The following is a 14,567-nucleotide window of genomic DNA, read 5'->3' on the forward strand; positions in this document are numbered from 1 at the left end:
CTGTATATTTTTGAAGGATGTGCATCTTGCAAATTTAATCCATTCTGAACAACATTTAAACCATTCAAATAAAAAGAAAACAGTTGGGAAATTTTGAACTCTAGAATTACTAAAACACATTTGTTTTTATATTACAATACAATCTCAGTATTCTAATAATCTGAAATGAAAATTGTTATTCCTTGAGGGGGGAAAAAATCTAAAATAAAATTTTATGGAATTTTATAACCCAGATAACTATGTTATTGAATGCATATCTCTTGATGGTCAATAGGTATAATTAACAAAGCCTTGTGCAAATCGATGCAAAAACCCCCTATCAGTAGTAATAAGCCTTTCCCAAACTAAAGATGTATAAGAGCATTAATACATAAGATAATTTTAAAGTTTAGAAATGTACAATGAATTCTCATAAACAAACATGTTTGGCAAACTCCTGATTAGTTGTTTCACTGTTGTTAGTCTTAATGCAGGGTGAAGATACTGCGTGCAATACTCAAATATCTATTGTCAGAGAAATGGATTTTGCTGTCAAAGACAATTTATATACCCTTACCAATTAAACCTGTACATCTGAAGTACTTACTTGTACCTGTTTCTAAATAGAAGAGGAAGGGAAAGAATAAAGGTCTTTCACTATTTCTAAAAGGAAATAGTGGACGGTGACAAGAATTTCATTTGTTCCCCAAGCCTGAAAGGAGATAAAGGGATACATTAGATTACATTTCAGGTTTCATTGTCTGTTTTAAAACAACTTCAGAAACAAAAAACAGAAGAAAGAAAGAAAGAAAAAATCTTTTAATTTGAATCTTTTAAGACAAAAATAATTCATCTACTTTTCTGCATTTTCATTTCCCTACCCCAACACTGAACATGGCATCAAAAACAAGTTTGCCTAGTAGCCCTTTTCTAAAAAGCTTTCCAGGGTGGTTATTGCAATGCTCTAACAATCCCAGCAAGTGAATGTACCTGCTTTAATTCCCCTCTGTTTAGAAAGCAAATGGTAATAACCCACAGTCCCTGAGGTAAACTTTACTGAGTCCTCTCATTCCCACCCCTGCATTACTGTCACTAAGGATACTGAGCATTCCCATGCTTTCTATTTATGAAACTTATTTTCCACTCTGTTGGCTTCTGCACACATTTATTACTTTTTTTCTTCCCCTCTAATGTATAATAGGGCTTTGAGTTTGCTCCTGAGATGCTAATATAACAGTTTGAAAGGGTCAGGATCACTAAAGGAAAGAGCAGTAAGGATGCTGACAGTTTTTGAGCCCAGCAGATTGGCTTGGCTGACCCTCTGCTTCCTAATGTTGTTTCCTGCAGGGCACTGTGTGTGTAACAGTCATGCAGACAGCAAATACATTTGCATGCAAATGTAGAAAGGATTGTTGAGCATCTCGGTTGAAGAGAGTTTGGTAAGGAAGTAACAGAGCACGAAACTGGGACTAGTACACATGGATTCTGTGTGAAAGTGTCTGACTCAGTTTAATGGCTCTGGGCAAGTAATTTCTCTTTGGTTTATTTTTTTATATGTTTGAAATTTCTTGAGGAAAAATTATGTGACTGATGATACACAGTGTTTTTCCCCCAAAGTTTGAAGTGAGACTACATTCTTCTTCTACTCTTCCTCTCTACCTAACTCTACATCTGAAAGTTTTTCTTTGTGGGGGCAGGAATGGGGAACATCATAGCTCCTATCCCTGTCCCCTAAAAGAAAACTTTCTAGTTCTCCTCCTTCATCCTGCTAAATTAGAATTTAGAAACTATTTTCTCTATGGTTCCTGCTATCAGTTGCTGCATCCCTTAGATCTGGAAGATTTTCCATTTCCTCATAAGGAAGAAAAGCCTCCTTTTATCTGCTAGGTTGGCTCCAAATCCTTCTCAGAACTTGCTGCTGAGCTGTCTCTTGTCTATGACACATCAGGTCCCTACATGTTTGTTGAATGACATAGCCTCTTTGCTTTTTTATTCTCCTGTTCTGTTTAGCAATTTGTTGAGTCATCCAGCCCTGCACTGCCAGGATGATCAAATGCTACTCCACTCCTTTTTCATCTACTTAGGACAGCTCATCTTGTCTGACTGAACTTCAGAATAATTCCAAAAGTGTTGACCGTCCTTTTTTGTGTAAGAATATCTTTCATGACTTGGGGGTCTAAGTAGTTGCCAATGTTGATAATGTCTAGTCCCTTCTGAAACTGATGGATGATGCCAGGTGATAGCCACTGGCTGAAAACAATCAGGATGGAAAAGGCATTTGAGAGAGACATTCTTGTTATGGTGTGATTTAGGAGATGATCATAGGATAATATGTTCTCTTGTTAATTACATTATTCTCTGTCACACATTGAGTCAGGTTTGGACCTTCAAAGGCCAGAAATGTTTGTAAGACATTTATCTATAACTGTCTTCTGATGACCTGCCTATAAATACAGTTTAATTTCATTTGCAAAAAAACCTGACAACAGCTTTTCTAAATAAAGAAAAAAGGGATCCCAAAGCCTAAGTGTGCTAAGTGTTTGCTTTGGATGAGTGTAGGGAGGCTGTTTTTTCAGCCAGGGTGTGTTTACCTGGCAGTTTTCTGATAAGCAGTGTGATACCAAAGCCCCACTTTGTGACAGTGCTAACACCATCTGCCAGGTGCAGATAGTTTGTTGAAAAATGCTGTCATCAGCATCAAAGTGCTGATGGAAAGTTATTGCTTCAGTAACCACTAACATGCTCATATTCTCTCTAATTGGTTGCTGCCACTGAAAACTATTATTCGGGGGAAAAAAAAAGCACAAGTCACTTCTCTTTATCATGATAAATTACTTTTAGGCTACCTTGCAGTGCCACAGTTGTTTATTTATTGCTTTCTACTTCCTGCCAATTTTGCTTATCTACACTCTAGAGTGAACTTTATTGCCTTCCTATGACTGCTCTCAGTACCTGATTTAATGACAAATACTCATAGAAATTTTCATTTATCCTTGACATAGTGAAATACCTGTTAAGGACATACTCTTTGCTAGGCACAGTGGGCCAGTCTGCCTCCTGAGGTGCGGGTACAGTGCAATCATTTGAGTAATCTTTATTTGGTTTCAACTTTTACAACTAAATTTGTACCAGATGAAAACCAGGACAGATAGTTTAAAGAAAATCTATACAGAAAAATTTTGGATCATCAAGAAACCACATTCAAATGCATTTGCTTAAGGGTAAAATAATATACTGTGCAGTTTGCACAGCCATGCATGTCTCAGACATACACTGATGGTGGCTTAGAAAAACAGAGAGCCTTCATAGTTCTGCACTGCAGCATTGAGCTACTTAAGAAATACATGTGAAGAACCTCAAGTGTTTAGAACAGCTGAGCACATAATGTAATTCAATTGAAGCCAGAATCACTTCTCACTTGCTTCAGTACAATACTGACTAAAGCTATTTTGGCTTTAAAATACTGTACAGGAGATTTTGGTTTGGCTTCATATTTTTTGGCAGGATTTACCTTTCTTTTGCAGGATGTTCTGTCTTGCTTTAATGAAAGCTAGGATGTCAGCATCAGCCTGGCTGTCTCCAGTCAGAGGAATAGATGTACTTGGTGGGGTCCTGAAATAAGAAAGTATGCTTGTGGACTCAAGTAAGAAAGTTATTTTTTCTGTCTCCTCTTTTTTACACAATGAAGGATTTTATTCTTTAGATGCATTGTTAGGTATGGCACAGTTTAGCACAGAATTGATCTCAATACTTCTTAATAGTCTTATGTAGGTTCTTAAGATTAGCCACTATCTCTTTAGTGTGGAAAGGCTACTTGCCTATCAGCTATAGACCTCTCACAAAGGGTTAAAAATAATGTAGTGCTGAGTCAAAGACTTAATTCTAAGTGGTAAAGCTTAATGTAGTGAGTTTACGAAGGAAATGATGGATGTGACTATGCCATGTGTTTGCTTGCTTCAGGCTGCTATACATCTGAACAGATCAATAGAATTTTTGCCTACTGTGGGGGAATTAAGTTTTCATACACACACAGAAGCAAACAATCACATGGCACCCAGGACACCTCCTGACAGACACAAATCCTTCGTGCTGCTGAGTCTCCAGTCCCAGCTGAACTCTTGCTCCTGTGCTGCTAAATCATTGACTTACGACAGCTTTTGACAGATCCTCTGGTAGTAAAGATGATGCAATACAATGAAGCTGCTCTAATCAGCTGAGAAAGCTAAGAATTTCCACCTGCATCTTTAACCTTGTTTAAAGATTAATGATAATTGGAGATGAGAAATATGATGGCAAAAATTGCAGTACAGAAGGACACGTGGAACTGAAGGGAAAAAGCATTTTTTTTTTTTTACATGTCCTACCTCTATAATTATGGTTATTTTCAGTGTTCCTTACTGACAGTAGCATTCGGTGGTTTGTGTGACTGACATGTACAGCAGTCTAATACCCTTGTCTTTGTGCTACTAATTAAGTTCTCAGTTGCTGAATCAGTGAACCAAAATGGAAAAAGAAAGAAGAAATTACTCTGAATTTAAAACTCCCCTATTTTTATGTAATTTACAAGGTAATTGCAGAACACCAATAAGGGACTATCCTTGATGGATTTTCATTTATTTAGCAACAATACAAAAAATAAAAACCCACAGTATATTGAGAAGGTGGTCTCTAAATTCCATTTTAGCTCCTATTTTTCTTCTGCTTTTCTTAAACCCAAATGCAATTTAAAACATTAGGTTTTGGAGGATAAAGTTTTCCACATTTTTTTTCTGCTCTAGAAGTGGATTGTTTTGGAAACTGAAAGAAAAAACCCCTTGTGCTTTCTTCTTAGTAATGCAGTAGGGAAAAGAGTAACTTGACCATATTTTCTTAGTGGCTTTAATAGCCAGAACTGTTGAGCACAATAAGTATATAACTCCTGGAAGTAGAGTGACTTGGCATAATGTTTCAGTGGGAGAAAAGACTGTGGAAATAAACACACTAGAAAACATAGAGCAGCTCAAAAACCTAGTAGTTTCTGTTAACCTGCTAAGCTAATTTTCACAAAGCAGTACCTCCTTTGAGAAAACAAGACATACAACCTTTGCCAAGCCTGAAACTGTTGCCATTTTATTTTAAAAGAATAATCTGTGGGACGGAGATTAAAAATATTTTAAAGACAAAATCACAAGTATGAAAAAATATGTGCCTGGTTCCTGCATTGTACAATTTTGTAATACATACACACTCTGATTTCTCTTATTTTCAAATGTTTTTATTTACTCTTTCAGACTCCCTTTCTCTGAGAAGGCTGGAAAGACACAGTCATGAATATTCATAAGATTATAGAGAAAAAAGTCTCAGGCCAAACACAAAACCACCTTTGTAATACTGATGATGCAGCAGATTGTTGTAAAACTATGTGGAAGCCTGCAGTTGGTTTGGAAGCTGGAGGAAAATCTGCAATTTACAAAAAAAATTATTTCTATATTTCAAGGAGACTGTTCTTAAATAGATTGATGGAGGATTGTGAAAGCATTATATTATTTTGTATTTTGCTTTTTCCTCTGAGTAACCAATGTCTAGTTCTTACCTTGTTTTTAAAGATGTGTTACCAGAAGTGTTTGAATTGCTTTTCACAGCTGGATCTTCATAAGGGCTGTCTCTACTGGTGTCTGAAAAACTGGAATGGGAAATGAAGAAATGAAGGAAAATGAAGGACATAAAGAAAAGAATACAGCCCTTGTGTAGGCAATATTAATAAGTACACTAATTAGCTACAAAGAAGATTTTTCAAGATTTTTTCAAATCTATATAAAACACTTATTTGCTGAAAGAAGATTTTAAGTTTAATCCATATGATGATTATATTTAAAGAATGTGGCTATGAAAGAGTGACAAATAACTTCATAAGAATATACTTTTAGTATTTGCCTTCTAAGCCAGACTTGTAAAGCACTATGATTATCTGATATATAGTTTGTAATGGTATATTTAGTTGCTAAACTGACTATTAGCCAAGTGAGGCCTTTGCTCATTTTCCATTCTTTCTTTATTCAGGCAAAATTATTACCAAAATCAGTGAGAGACCGGATAAAAGCTCGGTGAAAACTTTGGGATGGGGCTTGTTGATGATAGCCAAACATATTGTGAACATCTGCTGTGCATTCCTGCCTCTGCAGATATCATTATAATGGAAGTTGGGAGGCAGTTTTCTGCCACTGGATATCTAGGGACGCTCTGCTTTTCCTGGGGGTTGCATATACTGCCAGATCTGGTGCCAATTTTAGAGTGGAAAAAGTAAATTACTCAGTGTGAGGAATTTTCCAGTAGATGGCAGGATTGGCAAGTTCTTGCTTTTTAAAATCTGCAGTAGTTAGTTCATTGTTGGCTGATGAATTGATATTTCTGGCAGAGAACTTGAAAAGGGAAAGAAATTTATTACTAAAATTTTACTGTATTACACTGTGCCAGGTTCAGTTTTGCAGAAGATATTGTGCCCAGGAGTATAAGTAATTTTCAGTTGAACAGCTCCAGGTTTGTTGAATGATTCTCTTTAACTCCTCGAGTCCCACACCATTCACACCTGCCTAATTCAACTAAAGCAATATCTTATTTAATGTTAATAATATTCTGTACTTTATTGCACCTACATATTACAAGAGCTAGAAAGGATGTGTGATATTATTACCTACTATGTGGTTAAACAATATCTGGGAACTTCATATCGTCAGTCTACTTTAGGATTTCCTGAACATTTTTTTCCACTGATTTGGCAGTTCTTAAGAATGAAATGATTTAGTGCTTTAAATTCAGTTTTCTAAAAGGCCTCTGTGTCTGTGCCCTGAGATACTGCGGCATCCAAGGCACATAACCACAGTTTAATAAATTGCTGCACATCAACTGAACCATAGCAACCATCCTTGACTCTATTCTTAGGCTACAACAAACATAAAGTAATGTGACTTTACTGTGAGTCTTTCTCCTTGCCTTTTTTCATTGAAATAAGCATCTTTGCTTTCTCTTTGTCATGCATAAAATGTAAAATTTTACAAATACTGTGAGTCAGCTGAAGTATTTTACTTTTAAGTTGCAGTAGTTTATATATTTGAACTACTTTTTTCCCACTGAATTAAAATAAAATTGTTAAATCCCCATTTGAAGGGGGATTTAACAATTCAGAATAATTAAAAAAAACCAACTATATAGTACAGTTGTGACACAGCTGGAACTCTGGGGATGTCACTTTCAAGTACTTTCCTGGACCCTAGGACAACATGGCAAAACTTGCCTTAGGGTGCTCTGGGAGAATTTGGCACCCACAGAAAGCAACAGTCAAAAACCCTCTTAGACTGAATGAGATGATGCCCAGAATCAGGAAATTAACATTACTGTGCTTAGAGATGGACCCTAATGGATGGACCCTTCCTATCTTGTGCCTGTGGGGTTACAAGCAGGCATTACTGTGGGATGCAAACTGTACTGCAAGTTAAGGAAATTTATAAGGAAGCTTATAACTACTTTTTTTGTAATGACTCAAAGTTCTGCTTCTATATAAGAGGTTAACAGTTAGTGTGCTAATCTAACAAATGAGTCTCTCAGTCTGTTACAACTCAAATCCATCTTTTTTATTCCCTAGAGATTACTCTAATTCCTACACTAGAGGGATGGTCTTTATGGGGAAAACTTGCATCCTTCATACTGAAGCTCTGATAATGGCATTGCAAGATAAGTTGAATCATAAGGGGAAAAAAGAGTGTTATTATGCTGTGCAGTGATTTGTATGCTCAGATGCAACTTGTTCCTAGCCTGTTCTTAGAAGTCAGGACACTCCTTATTCATCCGAGTGTTAGATGTTAGTAACGTAACGCAAAAAAGTGAGAAATGTTCTAGTAATGCTCTAGATTTAATAGAAAGTCATTTTGCTGCATGGGGTAGAGGTTATGATACCCCTCTCTGTATGACCAGCATGAAAGATTGGGCATTTCAGGATGCTCCAGTAAAGCCAAACAAAACCATGCCTGACACACTTTAGTGCGATTAAAGTCTTCTTCAAGCAAGAGGTTGATCCAGAGATCTCTAGAGGTGCCATTCAGCATTTCTGTAATGTGCAAACAAACAATCCTACGTCACATTTTGAATTTAGGTGGATGTACAAGGTATGTAAGTTCTGTTTCTTTGTCGCCTAAGCTTTAACATTATTCAGCTTGTTTTGACAGTGTATAATTCCCGTTTCCATTCTGAATCTACCTGATTTTTCCTTGAATTTAAGAAATCTCAAAGACTGTTTCCTGACAACTTCAGTAAAATTCCTAATTTTTCTGGAGATTAAAGATAGTCTGTCAACTTTGTATGCCTGTTTGTTTTGATAACCTAGTACCTGAAGTTTCACCCAGTGTATAACTATTTTTTGGGAGGGGTTGAGGGGGCACAACCCTCTGTTGGGGGTGCATTTCTCAGTCAGGCAAGGGGCAGTGGTCATGAAGATGTACACAGGGTTGCAGCAGCGTTTCCCCTGCTGAAGGAACCCAAGGACCAGAGACAACTGATCCATGGACTGATTAGCTCTGTCAAGTACATGGGGTACAAGAGCTGCAGAGGTGATGCAGGTCATGGTACGAGTGCTTAACTTGCCAGCTGAAAAAAAATGGAATATCAGGTAGATTTAAATGGAGAGTGAAAATCTGAAGATATGCAACCTCTGTAATGTTAAGGAAACCTCAGCTGCAGTCGTCCAGTTATCTTAGCTTTGGATGTGAGGGGAACAGATGTTCAGTATACAGACAGGAAAGATTCAAGCTGCTTAAAAGCTGAGCATTTTAGTAGTTGGCTACAAAATTAAATTTGGCCTAACTTGCAAATTCATAGATAAATTGTTCCAGTTGTTACCAAAGAACGTGAAAACCTTTGAAATGTCACTAATTGATGATGTTATTCCCAGATTATGTTTTTATCATTATGTAACACTGCAGGAAATTGGCAGGAATAAAGAATGATTTGACAGAAAATGCTGCAAAATATGTAAACATTAACTTTGTTTCACACAACATTAATATAGGGAGTAACTGTTGCAATCCAGGACAATAGTTGTTAAAAAACCTTGATGCACAAAGTCATCAGAAAACATGGAGAGTTATTTGAAAATGTCTCCAGGGGAATTTAAAGTGCCAGGAAGATTTTGAATAAGAAACAGAACAGTCGAGGAGTCTGAGGTCGAACATACAGTGGGGCTTGCTGGAATAGGACAAATGAGATGCAGTAAAAGGAAACGAGTTAAGAAAGATTTGACTGAGATAGAAAAGAATGCATTCCTTCTGAGAGGAGGAAAAAAAATCCAAAATTTTTATAAGATTTGAATGACTATCTAAGATTTATATGATTCAAAGAGAATAAAAGAACCATTTGACACTATTGAAACTAAATGTTCAGTGAGAGAAGCAATTTGAATAGACAAGGATCTGATAAATTGCTTAAATGAAAGCCACTGTAGGAGAGACTGCATGAGGACTATAAAAGGCTGTGCTTGAATTCTGAATGTGTGGAGGGAGAACACATGGAGTGCTGAGAATAACATGTTTGCAGTCTTCTTGCAGACTTGACAGGAATCCATTAAGAGACATAAACATATATACAGTAGATTTGCAGGTAGCCCTACAACCTTTCAGACCGCACTGACTGAGGCAGAAATGGTCACTATTCAACTCTTTATTAACACAGACTGATTTCAACACTTTAACAATTCAGCCATTTTTTCAAGTGAAAAAGAGACACTTTTGATCATTAATCAAGTGCCTTTTAGGTGTGTATATCCTTCTTAATTTCAAAAGGATTACCAGCCTCCCTTCTCTGTTATTTTAGTTATAAATTAACTTAGTATAAAATAAAATTTGAGCCTTCTCAAGGCTTAATATGGAATACATACATAGGAATATGCTGGTGTCTTTTGCATGCTGAGTTATCTAATTTATTATTTCTAACTTGAAGTTTGTATTTACATCCATTCCCATTCAGGAGTTTGTCTGAATGGTTTTACTGCATACTTACTTCACCAACAGCAGTCTTAGAATTTAGCCTACTAAGTTTTAGATATTACATCTATTGAACACACCTGTTAACTGAATTCCATCTTGGAAACAGGTTTTATTTACATCACATTATATCAAACAAAATTTGTGACAGCTTTTGTTTTGGTGGCTGGTTATTCTGCTGAGTGAAGATAGCAATATCATTCCAAAGAAAGAGATGATTGACTTTTAAGCAAGTTAGATTAAAAAGAGCTATTTGTGTATCAAGACTATGTGAAAAAAGCACCTGTAGCCTGGACTCATTATACACAATTATGAGAAGTGTTCTTTGTCACCTAGGACCAAGAGAATCCTTTGGAAATAAATATTCTACTATTTTATTCTTTTAAAGTCTGTGAAATTTGAAACTGTTACTCTAAAATGTTATTCACTCAGGTTGGGGGTAAAGTAAATTTTCATGCACAGTGGAATGTTAAGCCTGTAGCTCCTGCCTCAGAAAAAGCAGAAGCGGTGTTTCTGCTTCCGTATACAGGCCACTGGAAATGTACCTGAGAAAAATATGTTTAAACAGCCTAACATAAAATAAGATCAACTTTCTAGAACCATAAGAAGGAAAGAGTGATTGACTTTTAAAGATTGTGGCAAGAATATTGCTAGAGATGGGAAAATAAAACTACATTCATCCAAATCCCTTTACAATTTCAGTTCCAGAAGATAAATATTCTGTGTCTGTGATATTTCTGCAAGGATCATCCAGTCAGCCTCAGTCAATATGCCCATTACTTAGACACAGAGAAACTGTTCACTCTGAAGAACATCTGCTTTTTGCAGGAAAGCATCTGGGGCAGTACAGGACTCTGAAGTAAGCTTGGTAGTGGAAAGCAACCACACACCTTTCCCCATTCTAGTCAAAATGCCAGATAGACTTTCCTTAGACTTGTCCTCCAGTAATAAACATGAACAGTAAAGGTGTTTGATAGAAAAGCTTAAAAAAATATAAAGAAACCAGTTGTACAATTTTGTTTCTGAGGTAGGGTAGGGAAAGGAAGACTCACCACTGCTGGAAGCCAGTCCTCCATTGCACTGGAAAGTGCTGGGGCATTACCATACCTTCTTTTTAGTTCTAAATTTTTAAATTGGAATGCAAAAGGTATTGCTGTCCTGAGCAATGCATCAGCACACCAACCAGAATTTGTTGTTCCCAAGGTCATCGGGGCAGAGAGGTTGTGCAAGAGTTGCTTAGTTCAAAGGACAGTACAAAGTTAAAGAGAGCGACAGTCATGGATTATTTGAGATAATTTGGCTGAATTTGTGCTAAGCTAGACCAAAAATGCTGTCATGTTCTGTACCATCAGCTTTCCTTTGGGACAAGTAACCTTCAGCCTGAGACCAGAAACGAGCAGCATAGATTAGGCCTAAAACCTGCCACCCATTTGCAAAGTGATTAATGCCTAAGTCTTGAGAGGACACAGAATATGAACCAAAGCAAAGTAGAGAAGACTGGAATTGGTTTTCATCCGTTTGAGAGACCTGAAAATGTCTTCTCAGAAAACTTTAGAGGACTATGTCTATAACTTTCTGTATTGATTATGGAGCATTTACCACAGATACATGAGAGTGTAAAATAAAACTTAGCACCTATTTTACAGTTTTAATAAAATTCAGTACTCATTATTTAATGACATGTAGAAGATACTATGTTTGGTGAAAAGCAGGAAACATCATTTATTTAGATTACTGTCATAAAAATGTAGGTAAAGCCACTGATCAGAGAAATGTTAGTTGCATAATGAGGAGGAGAGAGAGGCAGAAAAAGAGAGCAAGAGAAAGGTGGGAAGGGAAAGAGGAAGAGGGAGGGAGAAAGGAAGAAGGAAGGGGAGAGAACACCTCCATTTATTGTCCTTGAATATGGAAACCTACGCAGCCAGGTACGTGGTTTTTGGCACTCTACTTTCCCTGATGGTTATGAAAAACCTCTTACTGCAAATCTAAATTAGAGATTTTAAAATCAGAGCTAACTGTTGATGAAACAACAAAGATGATTACATTTTTCTCCTGTTGATGACTCATCAGCATCTTACAATACCAAATATAATGTCGTTGTGGCATAACATGCTGCATAAATGCAGTGTGATGACATCTAGTCTATCTAGGATATATATGAAATAATTAATCTTTTTTGGTTTGAAGTCCCCTGCATACATCCCAAAGGTGATATAGTCTCCTCACACAGCAACACTGGCTGATAACAGGCTTGATTTTCTTAGCTGTTGTAGGGCCCCTAGAGAAAGGTTTCCAATCTTCCAAGACCAACAAGTCAAAGGAACTGATGTCCTACCTTCAATAGGACTTCCAAATAACTGAATGATAAATTTTCATTTTTTACACAATCGTTTCTGCTGTAACTGAAAATACAGTGCTTCAGTATGATATTTGCAAAAGCATTCTGGACAACAGCACTTACGCTAAAACTGCATTTTTCCCATGTAAGGAAGGAAGAGAAAAATAAACAATTTACCTGTTAGGTGATAGATGCTGTGAGGATCTGATATACTGTGGATAAACAGTGGCAGTATTTGGTGAAACAACCATCTCTGGCTTTTCCTGCTGGGATTAGATTGAAAAACAAAATTAAGAGGATAGGATTTTTTTAAAGCGCTTCATATGGGTCTATAAATTTCAGCAATAACAAGATAAGCAATGGTTCATTCAGAAAACACAGAGTCTGAATCACACAGTATTTTCTCCACTTACACAAACACTTCTGAACAAAGAGAAAAGTACTTAGGATTGGTTCAAGTATTTTTAAGCTCAAGTTACAGGTCTTTAATATGTAACATCATATGTTCACTGATTTCAGTGTCTTTGGGAGCTCAGAGGTAGAGATAGGTCAAATCTAAGAAATCAATCCAAATTACATTTTCCAGTTTTCTAATCTACTGATGAATCATGAGAGGTTAAATCCTGAACCTCTCCTGTTAAGTAATAGAGAAAAATGTGCTGAAGCGGATTCAAGAATACTACTTGCCATGCTTTGAAAAACCTAAATATTTAGACAAGAGGGTGACTAAAACATCATTCTCTTTCCAGTGATTTTAACTGGAAAAGTATTTGGCAGTGCTAACTTGCAGTTACACTACTTAGGTGCCAATGTATGGATAACTAAATTCCCCATGTAAACTTCTGTATTTATTTTAGTCTGTTTTCTTAAAAATATGGTTTAAATTTATACTCCTGAGAATGAACCAAAATATAAGCTAAAACTTCCTTTGTTTATAGTAACTTTTCTTCAAGGAGTAAATCTTCTCTTCCAGTTAATAATAAATGATAAGGGATGGACTGCACTCAGCATTCTTTTTCATGAGGTTGATGTATGTTTTATGGCAGAGCTTTGTTGTGAGTTGCTGTGTCACTACTTGCAAATCATTAAAAAAGTGTCAGAAAGGGAGCACAAGAAACCTAGGTTGTTTTCAGGAATTTTCAGACTGACTGTGTTATGAACTTCTAATAGACTTGTTAAAATCACAGCTCTTTAGTTCATTTTTACACAAGTTGTTGCATTAGAGCACTCTGTGTCTAAACACTGCAGGACTTCAGCTAGAGAGTGAGGAAACACTCTGTGGTGGGAGCTGCTGGTCCTCTGGGAGCCTAGGGAAGCTGAAAGGTTATTAGAGTCTTTGTAAGCAAAGGAAGCTAAAAAGTAACTGTATTTACTGCAAAAAACCTGATAAAATAGTTTTGCTAACTGTAAAAATGATTATTTTTTTGCAATCTGATAATGCTCTTTCAGAATTGTTGGCATTTTGGGCTCATTCTCCCCTATTAATCAAGTTGTCTGGAGAACATCAAAACAGAAAATAGAGCAGGAAAAATGGGTTGACTTTTTTAGCTTCACAGAAGTATAATTCACATTACCTTTATCCAACTTACATTGGAATAAGCTCAGGTGAAGCAGACCCTGAATCTCATCCTTCATACTCCTTTCCATCTACTCAATTAACTACTTCTTTAAGAAAATACTGAAGATGTTATATTTACATGAAAATAGAAGAAATAAAAAATTAGTTCATACCCGGATTTTTTTTGCCTCTTCAAACCACCAGACTTCAAAGTCTTTCTGCAGCTTCATCTTTACTTTTTCCATAAGAAGCTGCAGGTGCTCAATCTCTACTTTCAGCTCTTTGAAGCGACTGTACGCTATTTTGTAGCTAATGTGAGAAGAAGAAAGAGTATAACAGATTTTCCAACATATATCTGAACAAAGGTTATTCCTACCTAGAACACTTAAGAGATTTAAACTGCAAAATAATTTGTAATAATCAAAGATGCAGAGGATACATACAGATGGTAGAAAACTTCTTATATTTTATAAAAGCTTCACAGGACAGTAAGTGCAAGAAACTTATTCCACAAACCTTTTATTTCATAAATAAGTTAGTGAAATTCAAGTGGGATCAACATTGATTAACAGTTGAAATAGAGGTTCAATCAACTATGAAAATTATTTCTTTTGAATTCTCAGCATGTTACCATTAATAAATAACTGGTATCTTGGATTCAGAAAGGGGCCGAGACTAGTTCCCC

At 36.4% G+C, this 14,567-nt stretch overlaps 1 protein-coding gene across 1 annotated transcript in view; it reads right to left on the bottom strand.

The window, feature by feature from the left end:
• Positions 1 to 726: 726 nt before the first annotated feature.
• Positions 727 to 14,567, bottom strand: part of KIF6 (kinesin family member 6) — a 152,179-nt gene continuing 138,338 nt past the window's right edge. The window contains exons 18-22 of the mRNA XM_062490338.1: positions 14,056 to 14,191; positions 12,502 to 12,590; positions 5,552 to 5,641; positions 3,491 to 3,591; positions 727 to 740 (exon numbers count right to left, since the gene is read on the bottom strand). Coding sequence (XP_062346322.1) covers positions 727 to 740; positions 3,491 to 3,591; positions 5,552 to 5,641; positions 12,502 to 12,590; positions 14,056 to 14,191 — 430 coding nt within the window. The remainder of the gene's footprint in view (positions 741 to 3,490; positions 3,592 to 5,551; positions 5,642 to 12,501; positions 12,591 to 14,055; positions 14,192 to 14,567) is intronic.

This window comes from Cinclus cinclus, chromosome 3 (assembly GCF_963662255.1).
Source record: "Cinclus cinclus chromosome 3, bCinCin1.1, whole genome shotgun sequence".
Taxonomy (NCBI): Eukaryota; Metazoa; Chordata; class Aves; order Passeriformes; family Cinclidae; genus Cinclus; species Cinclus cinclus.